Raw genomic sequence first — 17,138 nt, 5'->3', positions numbered from 1 at the left:
AGAGCCATCTATTTTTTTATTTTAAATCTGTTATTTACCTCTTCATCGGCATTCGGTTTGGTATTTATGTGTTGTTTTGTTTTGCAGAAGAGGTTGCATTAGAGAATAAGATTGTTCATCACACTATCACAGGAAGAGGCCACGTGCTGTAACTGCCGTTCCAATTTTGATTAATTATGTTTTGTCAAATACAGGTTGTTGTCTGATGTCTCTATGTTTGCATTATGTTTTGCCAAGTCCATTCTCCCCCTCTTGGAGAAGTAATGATTAGTTGTTTATAGATCAGAACATGGTAAGATTGTTCTCCAAAGAGGGGGATTGGTGACAGAAATGCTCTTGCCATCCCACAGGTCGTCCACAGTACAGAGGTATTGCAAACGGTTCTTGACGATTAATAAAGAGTAGCTTTGCAGGTTGAGAATTTGAACTCCACTTCCAGATTAAGTGTCTTGGATGCAATGGCACAAATACCCTGTGTTGTAGGCCAAGCATGCTGACAGCACAGGTCAAAAAAAAAAAAGAGAAGGACGAACTTCGAATGCGATCGCAATTGACCAATCAACGGCCTGCAGTATCACTTAGGTTCCACCGGTTGTTGCCTTTGGCGCTAGGCCGGAACAGGAGCTAAAATCAGCACGAATAGTGATCGACATGGCTTAGTTAGCAGTGGAAAAAGCAAAACAAAACGGGCTCACGGGTTCACGGGTTCCAGCGCGGCGGTGGAAAAGCGCCATAATTCTATCAAAACAGCCCGATCGTTACTCTCTGAATCGACTAAGTCATTATTAGAAAAGATCTGTGGTTGCGTTTCTCTGCTCTTCTAATATAGTAACATTCACCAATGAACATCTTAACACACAATGCAGAGTAGAATTGCTGTTAGAGTCTGTGATGATCTTGGAGACGATATTTTACAGAGTACTGTTAAGTCAGTAAAGGTCGAGCAGGACACTCAGGATACCGCTGATAAAACCACCCATAACAGACAGCTCAGACAGCGACAACTCTTTAATCCTTTTGGACAAGATGTTTCCCCGGCGGTGTCGGGAAGACCGATGGGATACAAAGTCCATCAAAGTCCCTTCCTGACGCCTGATTCCATACCCTGGGGTTGGAGTTGCCGGCTTTTTACCTCCAGGTGAAGCGGACACGAGCCCACGGCCAAAACGCTTGTGGTACACTTCTACCTTCCACACGAGAGCCGATCAACTCGGGTGTGACATGGTCCGAGGGCGGGGACAAGCGCCGAATCACTCGTTGTTGAAGCCTCCACGCTTGAAAAAAGCTGTGTCTGGATGTGGACGCGGCCAACGGGTCATCCGTGCTCGGTTTCTCTTCACTTATCGGTATCTGTGCTTGTGTAAAAACGCTTCTGGTTCCCCTTGGGAAACCCCCGGCCGCAATTTAGCGGATGCCAGGAAGAGGCAGCTGGGAGGTGTTTGTCCGAAATGACAATCAGATGTCGAGATCGATTACGGTTGTGAGTGCTTCTTGTCAGACGTGGGTCTCAATGTAGGAGTGCGTGTGCGAGAGCGAGGGGGTGAGGGGCGGAGCTTGATCCGATTCGCCGGCGGTGGCGATGGCGGCGGCGGCGGTCATCGCCTCCTGAGAGAACAGATCCTGATAGGCTCGCTTCCACTCCTGGAACTCTGCCGATGACAGCTGGGGGGCGGCCAAGAGCCTGTCAATCAGCACTAGCTCCCCCTCCCTGTCCTATAGGGGGCGTAGAAACACAGGAAGGGGGGAGGGAGGGCGGGAGGGGTCGGGCATCAAGGGGGTCACATCTCGACTCGCACCACCGTGTCATTTAAAAAAACAAAGACAAACATGATGGAGGACGGAGGACACTTAGTGGGACGGGGAACAAACATGCTAAAGGGGAATGTTTCGACACGCAAACTTGGACAGACAAAGGAGCTGCCAAAAAGCCACGCCTCCTTTTCGCCAATCACCAGCTACACATAAAAGCAACAGGAGCCCCACCGTGCGACATCCATGAAAACGAGAAATCTCCAGAGACAAAATGACCAAAAAAGCGCCATTCGCCAACAACAGAGGCGACCCCGCCCGGTTAGGGGAGCCATGCTTGTTATAGCATGAAGGTACAAACAGTACGCTAAGCAGAAGTCAAGCCAGAGAGACGGACCAGGACAGACGACTGGACTGAGATCGGAAGGACAGAGGACATTTCAGTGTTGTGTGTGTGTGTGTGTGTGTGTGTGTGTGTGTGTGTGTGTGTGTGTGTGTGTGTGTGTGTGTGTGTGTGTGTGTGGACATGTGATGTGATGATGGATGAGTGCAGAGTACTGGAGACAAGATTAAACAAAAGTTGATAGGGTAGCTTTAAACCAAGTTGTGTTTATGTGTGTGTGTGTGTGTGTGTGTGTGTGTGTGTGTGTGTGTGTGTGTGTGTGTGTGTGTGTGTGTGTGTGTGTGTGTGTGTACTATGCCTACCTTCAGGGTGGACGTCAGAATGCGGAGGCGGTGCAGCCGGTCATTCAGCTGAGGGTCAGCGGCCCGTCTCAGGAAGGACTGTCTGAACTCGGTCTGACCTCTGACCTCCGACGCCCGGCCGAGAGGACAGACCCCGCCTTGCTCGCAGGCCCGGAAGAGGTCGCCCAGCGACGCTCCCTCGCTCCCACCTGCACGTGCATACAGAGAGTCAGACAGGAAGGGGACAAATAAGATAACAAGATTATTCCAAAACCCTCTTTCACTGTCAAATCATTTTGCCCCTTCGGATGGAGGACACAGTTTTTTAAACTGCCGAGAATGATGATGTGGCAGTTTCACCTGCCACACGGCACCCAAGTGGCGTTTTCAGGGACCTCTGGCACAGAGACACAGATTGTAGAGAGAGTGCTAGTTGGAATAAGCCCAGGAGCAGATGGAGGTGCGTCATGACAAAGGCTCCTCTCCTGAGTGTGTGTGGGGATGGGGTTTGTACCTGCTGCTCAATAGACCAACCGAGCAACAGGAACCCTGATCCTGGGCCCCAATTACCTAGACCCAGGTCAGGTGTGGCTGCTCAAACCACACCATCCCCACACATCATACCCCCGACACCAAACTGAGGCAAGGGAGAATACCTGGCCGTAGCCTACCCCAAGCATTGAACAAAAAAATACACTCTGATAAAGAGTTACTATACCTTACTATACCTTAAATAATAAAACACCGTACTCTGAAACAGGGTTCCCAGGCCTCAAACCAAACCATGTCCAAAAAAATGAACTGGTACCCTTCCATGGGACCTGGTTCCCCGGAACACCACGGTCAATCGTCTTCCTTCCCCCAGGGCAATGACAGACTGCCCCCTCCTTCCTTCCGGAGCGTGGGTCCTCCAGATGCTGTGCTGCCTGGTGAAGGCGTGGCAGGACTTAGCTGTTGCGTGTACTGCTTGGAGGGTTGGCCTGGCTGCTGGACGGTCCTGGCAGTCGCTGCTGGGTGGAGTAGCTAGCCGCCAACGGTTACCAGTGGTGGTTGCTGCGCTTGCTTCTCACCCTGTTCTCCACCGGACACCCTGGGTGCTGCTGCTGCCAGTCGGGAGAGGGCTGGTGCTTTGTCCCTTTGCCGTGTCGGAGAGTCCCTGTGCAGGTGCCAATGTGGCAGTTTCGCCTTAAACACGCCACCCAAGTGGCGTTTTCAGGGACATCCGGCACAGAGACACAGACGATGGGGCTGTAGACACACGAGTTTATTGTAGAGAGTGGGTTAGCCCATGAGCAGCTGGACACATGTCATGAAAAGGGCTCCTCTGCTAAGTGTGTGTGGGGATGGGGATTTTACCTGTTGCTCGTTAGACCAACCAATGAGCAACAGGTATGCAGCCACTCTGATCGACCCCAATTACCTAGACACAGGACAGGTGTGGCTGCTCAAACTACACCATGCCCACACCACAAATGAGGAGTCCTGAGCTCCCGTGTAAGAGGACTTTTTGAAGATTTGAGCCAATGTTAGAAATGTCCCGCAATTATTATTATTATCCAACAATTATTATTGTTTTATTATTTTTATGTTGCTTTCTAATTCTAATTGAAATTGCTAATGACTAAAATGTAAAATGAACTTTATTGTGCCATGAGAAGCACATTTTAACCTGCTTTGAGCTGTCTTTCAAAATAAAGTCAATTTTATTATATGGTTTCCATTTGCATTCTGGGAATTGTTGTCTGGTGATAGGTTTTCATGTTCACAATCTGAAAAGTGTCACTTTCTTCAAACTATCATGGTTATAAAACAATAAATGCAGGAAATGGGAATGTTGAGAAGTTACAGAATAATAGAGGGACATGCTGCTATAGTGAGCATGAATATAAAATGAAAAAAAAAAGCTTCAACTTAAAGGATTAACTTGAATTATGTATTTTCCAATATTTTTATAAATTAATTATTCAAATAAAATTTCAGAAAAAGACCTTCAACATCATCTCATTGAAGGAGTTCAACACTATCCAGATGTCACTATTCAAAGCACTGATTTTGTTTCTGAATGTGAATTTTTTGCTGCAAAAGTCTGGAAATTATTCAAAAACTCTAAAGGCTGATTTATCAAAACTTCTGTTTCCAAAAGCTTCATCTTTAATAAGTCATAGCTTTCAAAACAGTTGCTTGATTCCCACGATTGATACCTTGTTTTGAAACTCTTATATACACTCTCATATCATGTGAAACAACTAAAATGTCAAATTTCAAATTGTGACCCTACACATTTTCATTCAAGTCAAATATGCCTTCAATATGACATTATTAGTCCTGGGATCCATGTCGTCAGAATAAAATATATATTACTGTATGCTTCAAGGACCATCAGGAGTTGAGCGTACTCCCTCAATCAATCAAGCCAAAAGCATTTCCAATTTAGAGACGGATGATGATGATAAATGTGTGTGTTCTTAAATCTACTGGTTATCGATGAAACCACTGGAGGTCGGCAGCAGATGCAGCACGAAACCGCACGACGCTGTAAGATACTCTGCTTTCACTTGTGTTAGCAGATAATTGGCACCTAACCGTCCTGGAAGAGGGGTTCCTAAAACTTCTCCATTTTTAGTCTTCCTTTTCCACCCTGGGATTTTGGGGAATTTTAACCTTGCACGACTGAGCGAGCGGCTAAGGTGGTTGCTGTCCGACTGCACTGAACTATTCCTGAATGTGGGCGTGTTAAGAGCTTTTTGAACTTGTTACTTTGATGAATGTTCTCTGGACTCAGACAAGGGGGATGTAAAGTTTAATTTAATGGCGTAGCTGACACATACCAGGACGCATACTGTGTTTCATTGCCTTTGGGCATGACCAACCGGGCGTGATCTCACTATGTTTACGTCACTGAGGCATCACTAATGGAGAAAATGAACACTCAACTGATTCCTTCTGTGCTCACACAGCACAGCGTATCCATCTTAAAATGACTCAACCTAGATGTGAATGGACTGAACTGACTGAGTAAGAAAAAATATACAGCAACATCGATATTCAGCAGCTTGTATGCAATATTATTTATCATGGCCATGGCCAATCATGACCATCATCATGGTCATGATTATTATTATTATTATTAGTATAATTATTATTACTATTTATTTATTTATTTTTATTATTATTATTATTATTATTATTATATTCAATTTTTATTATGTCATTATAAATACAGCTGCAGGCAGCAATACAGCAGTCTACAGAGAGAAACCCTCCGAATGCAAATGAGCATCCAGAGACGGAAACCAGTACTGATATAACATCGGTTTATGTTCACAAAGCGCCACGCTTCACAAAATAATCAAGACACGCCAAACAGTTGGTTTTTCATAAATTCCTTCTCCAAATGTAGATCGATATGGATCAAACGTGAACCACGAGATGTCTGAGACGTCCCGTTTCTAACTAGACCTCAATCATGTCCGTGGGTTCAGCCGTTGTCATGCTCCAGATATGTTTAGCCCAAATAATGCCAAGTAGAATAATAATAAAAATCCCAGCATTATCAATAGGGTTTGAATAATAACAATAATAATAAAAAATATAGCTGCAGGCAGTAATACACTAGGGATGCAACGGTACACGGTACATTATCGAACCGTTCGTTACGCCCCCTACGGTTCAATATGCACACGTGAACCGTGGTATTACGGTATCACGGTAGAAGTCCAACGGACTCATTGATGCAGCCTAGGGCGCGGCACAGCGTGCAGTAAGTGCTGCTTCCTATTGAATCCGCTGTTGCAGCTCCAACGGCCATGTTTCCCCCTCAATGTAAAAGATAGCCTAAGCTCCTCCCTCACCAGGAGGTGCCCTGGCTGAAAAGGAGCACACCCGCTGTCACGTCAGGTTCACAAAGCGAAGGCACACACGCACTGCTCTGACTGTGAGGTTTGTTTTCAATAAGTTATTACTATTATTACTTATGTGAAAAAAAAAATACTGTTTATACCTATTCTACACAAAAGTAACTAAGTATAACTATTATTTTGCTATTGTGAAATGCTTTTCAAATATTATATATAAATAAATAAAAATTAACAAAAAATAATATTTGAATTATCCACTATCCTGCACACCTCCCTCCAATCAGATGCAAATTATAACAACCCACAAATGAACTTGAACCCCCGTATCCCCCTTCCCCCACAGTCATACACACAGAGCGTTACACTAGTTATTTATGGCAGACTACTATAAAAACATTTTTACACCTTTTAACTTAAAAAATATATACCTTAAATACTGTTTAAAGATACCTCAAAACCGTGATACATACCGAACCATGAGCCCACCATGCAACGGTAGTTGCATCCCTACAATACAAAGGGTCCAGTTTAGTCATGTTTGGTACTTATTACAGATTTCCGAGGTTCCGTAATCCGAGGGCGCAGAGACTGGGGAGAGAGCGGAAGAAGCCCCGGCATCCTGCTGATTTGCTGTTCGTGTCACATAGTTGTTTCTCTGCTATGTACGATTGGCTGTTTGTGTCACATGGTTGTTTCTCTGCTATATGATTGGCTGTTCGTGTCGTGTCTTTGTAGGTAGAGGAAAATGGACTCTGTATCGAAAATAGATCTCATCATTTGTTATCATCAAGATTTTATCGTGAAAATTATCAAGATCGTTTTATCGACCAGCCCAAGTTCCCCCAAAGGTTCTTAGAATTTCCTGCGGTGCAAAGACGCCTTCTGTGACTGATTACAGTTTTCTGAGTTTCCTTTAAATGCATCATCGACTCAAGTTGTCTGTCTACGTGTCACGCTCCCAAGTGGCTCGATGCAAATTAGTTCTGAGAGACAAAGCTTGAACTTATATAACTTTAGCTGATGACATCACAAAGCGATTATTATTATTATTATTATTATAGTGCTGATATTATAATTATTAATAATAATAATAATAATATATATATATATATATATATATATATATATATATATATTTTTTTTTTTTTTTTTTAATTTTTTTTGCGTGACATGGTGCTTCATCATAGAAAATAGTTTAAAAAAAAAAGACAGAGTTTCAACAAAACATTCATTAAAAATACATAAATTGAAGGAACCTACAGAGGTTTTTTGGGGGGGGTTGCTTTATAGTAGTTGTTTGTAGTGGTTTGTAATGGATGTGGATGTACAGTATTAACAACTACTGTACTATGTTATTTATGTTTTAACTGATCTTAAAGAGATATCGACAACATAATTGAACTTTTGAGATGCTGGATGCTGGATTTCCTTAATTTAACAGGAGCTGGGCTAGTTGACCACAATTAGCATGCAGAATTGGAGTGACCCTTCAATCAAGAGCTGACGGAGCTGAACGGCACAGAATTATGAAGGAAAGGCTCATTTAAACTCGGATGTAAACTCTGATGGTCCTGACTCACCAGCGTTGTGCTGCTGCTCCTCTCTCGCTGGGGGCGTCAGCAGGGAGTGGAGGTTGCTGTCTCGCGGCAACGTGAAGCTGCGGGGCTTCCCTCCCTGGGTCGCCAAGGGAACCAGCCTCTGCATTGCCACGGGCAACGGGACGTTCCTCTGCGCGGGCAGCGTGTAGACTCCGCCCCCCGCCATGGTACCGCCTCCTGGGCCCGGCTCGGCGAATACTGCGTCCTCTGGAGGATGAAACGGAGGGAACGTTGCCGAAATGCATCAATAAAAACTAAACTCAAAAAGTAGTGTTCTCCCTCCCTCAATCATTATGTTTCTGGAAACATAGGGTTATTTTATTTTACACTCCTATTCCAGAAATATTTTACCAAAAATGACTACAATGACTCATTAATCAAGTGCTTATTATACACCAATGAAAAAAAGCGGATCAACGTCAAATGAGGGACAGTTTTATAGTATTTCTATTGACAAAATACTGTAAACAATGAAATCACATCATATATTAGTAGAGTAGAGGGAGACAGAGATAGAGGAGAGGGAGGTTAAGTAGAGGTAGAGTAGCAGTGAAGTAGAGGGAGGTAGAGGTACAGTAGAGGGAGATAAAGTAGGGGTAGAGTAGAGGGAGGTTAAGTAGATGTAGAGCAGGGTAGAGGTAAAGTAGATGTAGAGTAGAGTAGAGGTAGAGTAGATGTAGAGTAGAGGTAGAGGTAGAGTACATGTGGAGTAGAGTAGAGGTAGAGTAGATGTAGAGTACAGTAGAGCTAGAGTAAATGTAGAGTACAGTAGAGCTAGAGTAGATGTAGAGTACAGTAGAGCTAGAGTAGATGTAGAGTACAGTAGAGCTAGAGTAGATGTAGAGTACAGTAGAGCTAGAGTAGATGTAGAGTACAGTAGAGCTAGAGTAGATGTAGAGTACAGTAGAGCTAGAGTAGATGTAGAGTACAGTAGAGCTAGAGTAGATGTAGAGTACAGTAGAGCTAGAGTAGATGTAGAGTACAGTAGAGCTAGAGTAGATGTAGAGTACAGTAGAGCTAGAGTAGATGTAGAGTACAGTAGAGCTATAGGGAAATAGTGTAGGTGCAGTGTAGAGGGAGGTAGAGGTAAGTAAAGGTGAGGTAGAGTAGATCGAGGTAGAGTCCAACAATTGTCATTATATTAAAAAAAAAAAAAAACTCCTCCTCCTGCTTGTGCTTTACCCAGAGGTCCGGTCTGGAGGTAGTGGAGGCCGGCCTCCGTCAGAGGAGTTTCTATCAGATCCTGCCAGGAGCGTCTCTGGGAGGACGAAGAGCGTCCCGGGGAGCCCGTCTCGCTGCTGCCCCCGGCTGGACTGGAGCGGTACTGCAGCAGGAGTGACAGGAGGAATGGTCAGCGGACTGGACTTTCACATCGTTTTATTTGGAACTAGAACCACCACCATGGCCACGTGGGCATCACAATTAATGCCTCTCGTGCAGCCACTCATACATATACCAAGTATTTTTTTACTGAAAAACTTTTTTTTTTCTTCATGACAGCTTTAAAAAAAAAGCATATTTTTAAACCAATCTCTCCCATACTAAACAGTGGAACGTTTTTGATAGACAGGTACTTTTGCCCATTTCGACTATCTTTAAAAGAACCACAATGTAGGGATTGGAGGAAGACGCATATTCAATTGTCATCATTCAACATTTTCATTTCCCAATCAGAGATACAGCCATTTCCATGACTGATGGAGATAGAGAACATCATCAACCCAGACATGCACGACACACACATGATGAAGGGCTGCCAAGCAAGACGCCAACCAGCTCAAGAAGTTGCTGATTATTGTATTTTTAATGGAACTTCTCGGGGGAATTGAACCATCAACCCTTCCATTTCTGTATAACCTCTTGGAGGTGGAATCCCTAATTTCTGCCATGTTCTTCAACATTTTTAAAGTGGAATTTCTGAAAGTTAAAATTCCACAACCCCCACGGCGTCGCACATACTTCCACGGTGTCGCAGCGGTAATGCAGATCGCTGCTGTTGCTGCCCCCGGGCTTCCTGCCACTGTGCGTGGTGCCGCCCCCCAGGGGCCCCGGGTGGTACTGCGGCTCCCCGCTGGTGGCGGCCGAAGCAACGGGGTCTCCGCATAGAAAGTCCTCCTGCGAAGAGCGGGAGCGAGACGTCTCGGTAGACGACAGGCGAGTCCTGCCTTCCAGGTATGCACTCATCTGAGAGAATGACCGCAAGGTGGAGGGGGGTGGAGGAGGCGATGGGAGAGGAATTGAGAAAAAAATCAATCAGACATTCGTTATTGACACACTTCAGAAGCAATCATGGAGCCAGCTTCCAGCCAAGAGGATGGGGCAGTGCTGATAAAAGTGTGTTTGTGCATAAAAGAGCGCGCGTGTGTGTGTGTGTGTGTGTGTGTGTGTGTGTGTGTGTGCAAGAGGAAGAAAAAGAAATGCAGGCGGAACAAAAGAACATATTTGAGTGTTTACATGGGCCGGCATGTGTCTGTGTGTGTGCACGCAAATCTTTTGCCTATTAGTGCGTGCGTGTGTGTGTGTGTGCATGCAAAATGCATGATGTGCACAATGTGCACTATAGAACAAAGAAAAAGAAAGAGATAAAGTGTGTGTGTGTGTGTGTGTGTGTGTGTGTGTGTGTGTGTGACTCACGGATGGAGGCCGTGGGTAGGTATCGTATGGAGGAGGAGGGCTGTCCTGCTTGGGACTGGCTGTGGTATCGTCCTCGTGTTCACTCTCACTCCAGTAATCTGTGAGAAGAACGAGTTAGAGGAGAAAAAAAATCAAAATTCATCTATCTATCTATCCATCCATCCATCCATCCATCCATCCATCCATCCAGCTATCATTCCATCTATCTATCTATCTATCTATCTATATCTATGAACATTGACTTCACCTCTGGTACTCATACTGTATACATCTAATACACAGTGTATGCTGGTGTCTCTGACCTTGCTCGTGACGTATCCTCTCTCGCTCGGCGTAGCCCACGGCGGCCATATTGAGACGAGTCAACCACCTGGAGACCAAAGCCAAACATTTTGATCGCTCTTTCGCTTTCACAAATAACCCCAAATCTGAGCAGAATACAAAAATGGCATTATGGCATGAGAGAAATAAATCAGATTGGAATATAATATTATTACGATGCTTGGGCAATGTAAGAATTCCTGTCAGGCCAAAAAAGAAAAAGAATATATGGATTGAAATGAATTTCGCTGAATTGATTTATTGTTAAAATAAGTACATAATTGAGAGATTTCTTCATAATTTGTGTGGTACAGCCATTTCTTTACCTGTTCATGTCGTCCACTCCATCTGCGGCGAAGTAGAAACTCTTCACCTTGGGGTGACAGGCTTTAAAAGCACTGCACGGACCAGAGTCAACAGAGCGTTATGAACATCAATGTGCATATTCTACGCAAAAGCTCACATGCACGCCGTAGCAGCAACGTACGGTAAAATGCATGCACGCCTTCATGCATGAACATGCACAGATGTCAAAAGTAATACAGGCACCTGGCTGGAGGGGGCTATTCAATGTTATTCGACATGCTCGCTCAGTGGCATCGTGACATCACAATAACATGGTCTGCACATGATGTTACGCTGTATTCTCGTATGAATTAATGACGACGAGATCACCAGATCTGGAATATTCCGTGGATTTTTATTTGGAAAACTAGAATCCGGCCTTGCATCAATTGATACAGCAGCTCAATGAGATGAACCTGAATTTATCAGCAGAATTCATTGATTGTGCTCAGATGCTTGTGATAATTCGTCCACATGTACCAGCCCTGGGGCAGGCACACACATGCAGAGACACTCACACAGTCACGCCCAAAGACATCTATTTTAGCAGCAACATACTACTTCTTGCGACACTCGCTGGCCCGATCTATCTTAAACTCTGGCAGGCTGACAAACCCTTCCGCCTTCTCATCCTGGACAGCCATTGGGGGAAGAAACAATTGGGGGAAGAAACAGAGAGATATAATAAGTAGATGTGAGGTGGGAACAAGGAGGATACAAAGTGTAAAAGCAAGCCCCTTCCCCCAAAGTGAAAATCAACTTTTTTTTGTTATCATCCGGCGGGGGTTCACTTTGAACCCCGCCGGATGATAACAAGCTCCGAGGAGATTTCACAGAGACCTAGGCTTGCGTGGAAGTTAGGGACCACAACTACCCTCATAATCATCCCCCATAAACTGCGATGAGTCATTCTGCCTCGGAGGCCGCGGCACTCTGGTGGAGGTGATCCGTCAGGGGATCACTTTCAAGGTAACATGAGCAATCATTGGCTTTGTATTTCCAAATAGATACTTAATAAAATGGAAAATCAAACCATTAAGTTCCAGCGTGAGTGGTGTGTTAAATATTTATTCACTGGATAATACACCGCAGCTCCCTCAATACATTTTATAATCAGTAATCATCTCGGGTCCGGCCAACAGACCGCTGCTCACCAACATCTGCCACGAAATGATTCCTCTGTCGTGAACTCTCAGATCGGATCTGAATAATTAAACAGGGCAGTGGTGCAGGTGGTGGTGGGGGGGGGGGGGGGGGGGGGGGCTCACCTCCTCGTTGATGTACCAGTATAAGCAGGTGTCCTTCAGCACGAACCAGTACTTCTTCCATTTCTGGGAGAAGTAGCCCTTGGCGTCCCTCTTCCTCCACAGCCAGCCTTCGCAGTCGCCTCGGCCTAGGGCCTTGCACGAAACCCGCCTCCGGCTCAGCGAGGCCAAGCTGCGACCTGGACACAAAAAAACCCACGGGAACGTCGAGGAGTTTCCGGTACGTCGTCCACTTTCTTAGCCCGGAGGAAAGCAAGCCACCATCCCTGTCGCGGTTCTTTTTGACGCGTCTTGACGGAAAGCCCAGCCCTCATTGGCGTCAGAATCTGTTGAATTGTTCTAGTGTGGAGAGAATAACCACAGCCACCTGCCAGGCAGCAGGGAAACTGCATGAAATGTGATCTGGTTGAAGCACATTGATCCAAAATTATAGGCTTTTATGTGAGGAAATACCAGAGTTTGCCCTTAAGTAAGCCCTCTGAAGTGAAGGTAGAGGTTTAGCGGTACACTTTGAGGTATACCTCTAAACATACCTGTTTCACTCGCACTTGCACTGGCTGGCCACAAAGGGACTTCAACAGCTTCAATGCATTGATCAATTAAAAGAGATTAAAGGACCGTAGCGGTGTCAAATTTTGTTTTTGCGAGTCAGCCCCACATTTTTTCACCCCTGACCATTTTTCCTGATGATTTCATGTCAAGAGCTGAAACAAGCTAAAATTCAATTTGATGGTATAGTACGGCCCTTTAATGTTGCTGTATGGTGGAATTAACTCCCCGCTGGAGATCACGGCTTCAGACCAGTTTTCACAGTAATCTGCTGCACTGCAGCAAGGAAAGAAGTGGAAAAAGTGAACTGCCGCCACTTCTGGCTCCACAGAACCCCCATTTTTTGCAGCAGCAGGCTCTCCACTGCGGATTACCAGGAGACTTGACTCTTGATAGATCACCATGAGAGGGAACGTTAATTGCAGCGCACTAAAAGTCATGATGCTTAAAAGATGGATCGTGCTCAATTTGAGAATTCATTATTTCTGTGCCGGAGGACAGCCGAGTACATTATTATGAAACAAAACAACTCCCTCACGCGGACACTTTCCGCGAAACAAAGCGTAAATTTGGGGACCAGGAACCAGGCTGTGGCGCATTCTCCTGGAGGCAGAATAGGCAGCTGGTTTTATTGGGCCCACATTATGCTCGTGTGAGATATGCTTTTACACTGAAGTGCGATGTTTTACTCTACAGTGGTACCCTGCTGTACGTCATGGGCCATTAGTGGCACAGAGCCCTGGGAGCCTCCGGAGCCACAAATCATTCATTCCTGCCCTTTATTCGGGTGGAGCTCCAGACGGCAGAGCCACGGCTTCTCAGGTTTGAGCCTTTGGACGCGTCCCGTTCCAAACCGCCCATTCTACAGGAGGTTGCAAACGTTTGCAAATACCCATCGGCCTGGAAACGCTGTCAGAACGTGGTGGAATATGGTACATTTCCCGTGTACCTTAGTGTTAAAAATGTGTTTTGTAAATGAATGTCACCAATTCGCGACTACATTTGGCGCCATCTTTCTTTTCATTTTTTACCCTCGACTTTCAGAATGAGGCGGATGATCTTCTGTGCCTCCTATCCCATCCAAAAACCTTCTTATCAACTCCGTTCCTATATGAGAGATAGACAACCACGGTCGTTCAGGAGAAGGTGAGAAACTGTCATTCTACTTGTAAACAAATAAAATAATCAATAAAAGGAAGTCACAGCGAATTACCCTTTACAAAAGGCCAAATCCCAGATGAAAGCCATAATATAAATAGTTTGAGGACAATTCATCCTTCACCTCAATGAGGGGGGTGACGCTATCTCTCTCCGGCAGTTGTTTGGAAGATGAGTAGGAAAGAACTCTCTCTCTCTCTCTCTCTCTCTCTCTCTCTCTCTCTCCTTCAGAGTCAGTGAATGTTTGGCTAAAGGCTTTATCCTCCTTTCATGCTCACCTTTATTTTTCTTCCTGTTCTTTGACTGGAGAGAGGAGGACTGTTGATACGTCTGAAAGAGGACAGAGAACGAGGGAGGGGGAAGTAGACAGAGAGAGGGGGAGAGAAAGAGAGAGAGAGAGAGAGGGAGGTAGGAATGGGGGACAGAAGACTGTCATGGTGAATCAGTGGCCTTTGTTCACAGCAAAGCATCCTGGTACACAACACCTGACAGATCTCAGGAAGAAAGGGAGGAAGGGGAAGGAAGGAAGGAAAGAGCGATAGAGAGAGAGAGAAAGTGAGAAAGAGAGAGAGAGAGAGAGAGAGAGATGGAAGGCAAAAGGCACGGGAAAACATACACAAACACAGCACCAATTCAAATTCGATTTTTCTGTTTTGTTTTCTCTCTCCCTCATGATCTATCGCTTTTTCATGCACAGACACACACACACACACACACACACACACACACACACACACACACACACACACACACACACACACACACACAGTGACATTGGACTCACTGCTGAAGTGGACTCTTACACCCCTCTCACACTTCTAAACATAGAACACAATGAGGGAGAGGGAGAAGGATGGAGAGAGAGGGGGGGGGCGAGAGCCTGGAAGATGGTCACGATAATAAAATGCACAACAAAAGCCATTTCTCATTGCCAAGGTTTGGCTAAAGGTGGACCCATATCCCGGAGGATCGGCCCCCGATGTCAACAAGGTGTCGCCCCCATCACGGCCTGGAGATCGGCCAATCACCGCCCTGCACTCAGCGAGGCAGACGACATGAGCCCGCCTTCTCCCGCTGACACGCCATCTGCTGGCACAGCATCTATACGCCTTGCAAGCATGTCCTTGCACATGCACACTGGTGCACCCTCAGACACGTTTCGGGGTTGTTTTTTTTCCCCCCCAAGAAGATGCTGTCAAGACCTATAAGCTCGGCGCCAGCCGGGCCCAACTGTCTGGACCGGTGAGCGCAGCTCTCCCTCACAGACGGACATCCAGGCCGACAGATGTCACTAGTTTGGCGATGGGGCGTGGGGGGGGGGGTGTATTCATCAGCATTCCGTGCACTCCCCACTCCGATAGCATTCCGTTACGAGCGTTTTCACCGGGGCAAGAAAGTTCAAACACCTTTGCGGCCGATTTCGGCCGCCACCACCGCGTCTGTTTGCTTCACGATCAAAACAAATTAGAAGACGAGAAAGAGCGTGGGAGGGGTGCGACCTGACCCCAATGGTGGAAGAAGTACTTCACCCTTTTAATCAAGTAAAAGTAAAAATATGTAATGGAGTAAAAAACTGGTATTTGCTTTGAAATTTAGTGGAGTGAAATTCCAAACTGTCTGAATATACTTTAATAGACACAAATATATAAAAAAAACATCAAAAACAACAAAAAGTACTGAAGTGCATTTTTAAGTACTAAAAATTTACTTACAGTACAGTACAGTACACTAACTACAGTAGTTGTAGTTAACAGTAACTACTATTAACTACAGTAACTTAAGTACACTAAAAACAGTGCTTATACTTTGTAATAACATGTAATTATATGTAATAAGACCCGCATTGTGTAATAATATGACACAATAGCATCTTATTCAAAACTTAATAATGTGTGTGTGTAATGTGAAAAACTCATTACTTATTGCGTAAAATATGATTATTACAAAATTTAGTTATAACAAAATACAGATGTTATTGTTAAAAGTCAGATGCTGTTATATGCTGCCATTATTATCTAATGCCATGTTACCAACAGGTCTATTCACAAAATTACCAAGTTAAATTAGTCAAGGAGGAGATGGATTTGATTGAAAAGTTGCCGATGCCTTGCTCAAGGCCACTGACCCAGGTAAGGTCGAACAAGGGTTGATGTGCAAAGCCAGTGGTGAAATGTTCAAATTAATTCAATTTCAATTCAACTGACTTACATGGTAAATGGGGACGGGCTCTCTCGGCGGGGAGTCCCGCTGATTGGACTGGAGGACGTAGTGGGAGGGGCTTTGGCTGTGGTGGCTCCGCCTCTTGGCTCGCTTGGCCGTCTCATTGGTCCGTTTGCTGACGCGAGCGGTGTGGGAGGAGTAGTCCTCACACCCCACCCTCTCCTCACCACTGGCCGATCCCACGTAGCGCAGGTGTGACGTCTCTGCAAGCGTTCAATTATTCATTCATTCATTTATTCAAATAAATACTTTATTAATAATATTAATTTTTAATTTTGTTATTATCATATATATATATTTTTCTTTTTTAATAAAAAATAAATAACATAAAATGCATTTTTAAATGCATGTAATTTATAAATTTCTACAATACAGGGACGTCATTATGGGTGGGCTTCTGGGGCTGAAGCCCCCGATGTTTTATGAATAGCCCCTGATCTAAAATTGCCCCCCAGGGTGGGCTCTGCTTCCCGATCACTGCCTCTCTCACGGTACGGACTGTGCCAATGCCGCACCAGTGATGGGCCGCCCATGATCGGCACGCAAAACAGTGTGTTTGTATTTTAGATGCCGGTTATTTAATTTTACTCCGTTTCCTTATTGAACCAAACAAGCACTGTGTGTGTGTGTGTGTGTGTGTGTGTGTGTGTGTGTGTGTGTGTGTGTGTGTGTGTGTGTGTGTGTGTGAAAAACCAACGTCAGGCAAATCCCGATCCAACACCATGGCAGCGACTATGTCAATTCACTATGTATTCCTA

General features: G+C 45.1%; 1 protein-coding gene across 1 annotated transcript in view; it reads right to left on the bottom strand.

Moving 5' to 3' along the window:
• Positions 1-1,494: 1,494 nt before the first annotated feature.
• The window catches only part of cnksr2a (connector enhancer of kinase suppressor of Ras 2a), a gene marked incomplete at both ends in the record, with an annotated part of 36,512 nt that continues 20,868 nt past the window's right edge, over positions 1,495-17,138 (bottom strand). Inside the window, 12 exons of the mRNA XM_080020467.1 lie at positions 1,495-1,713; positions 2,455-2,642; positions 7,871-8,095; positions 9,071-9,212; positions 9,848-10,072; positions 10,523-10,620; positions 10,825-10,892; positions 11,170-11,241; positions 11,747-11,820; positions 12,457-12,632; positions 14,439-14,490; positions 16,369-16,583. Coding sequence (XP_079876593.1) covers positions 1,495-1,713; positions 2,455-2,642; positions 7,871-8,095; positions 9,071-9,212; positions 9,848-10,072; positions 10,523-10,620; positions 10,825-10,892; positions 11,170-11,241; positions 11,747-11,820; positions 12,457-12,632; positions 14,439-14,490; positions 16,369-16,583 — 1,754 coding nt within the window. The remainder of the gene's footprint in view (positions 1,714-2,454; positions 2,643-7,870; positions 8,096-9,070; positions 9,213-9,847; positions 10,073-10,522; positions 10,621-10,824; positions 10,893-11,169; positions 11,242-11,746; positions 11,821-12,456; positions 12,633-14,438; positions 14,491-16,368; positions 16,584-17,138) is intronic.

This window comes from Zeus faber (genome assembly GCF_960531495.2).
Source record: "Zeus faber genome assembly, chromosome: 19".
Classification (NCBI taxonomy): domain Eukaryota; kingdom Metazoa; phylum Chordata; class Actinopteri; order Zeiformes; family Zeidae; genus Zeus; species Zeus faber.
The sequence above is the reverse complement of the archived record's forward strand: the minus strand, read 5'-3'. Positions and strand labels throughout refer to the sequence as shown.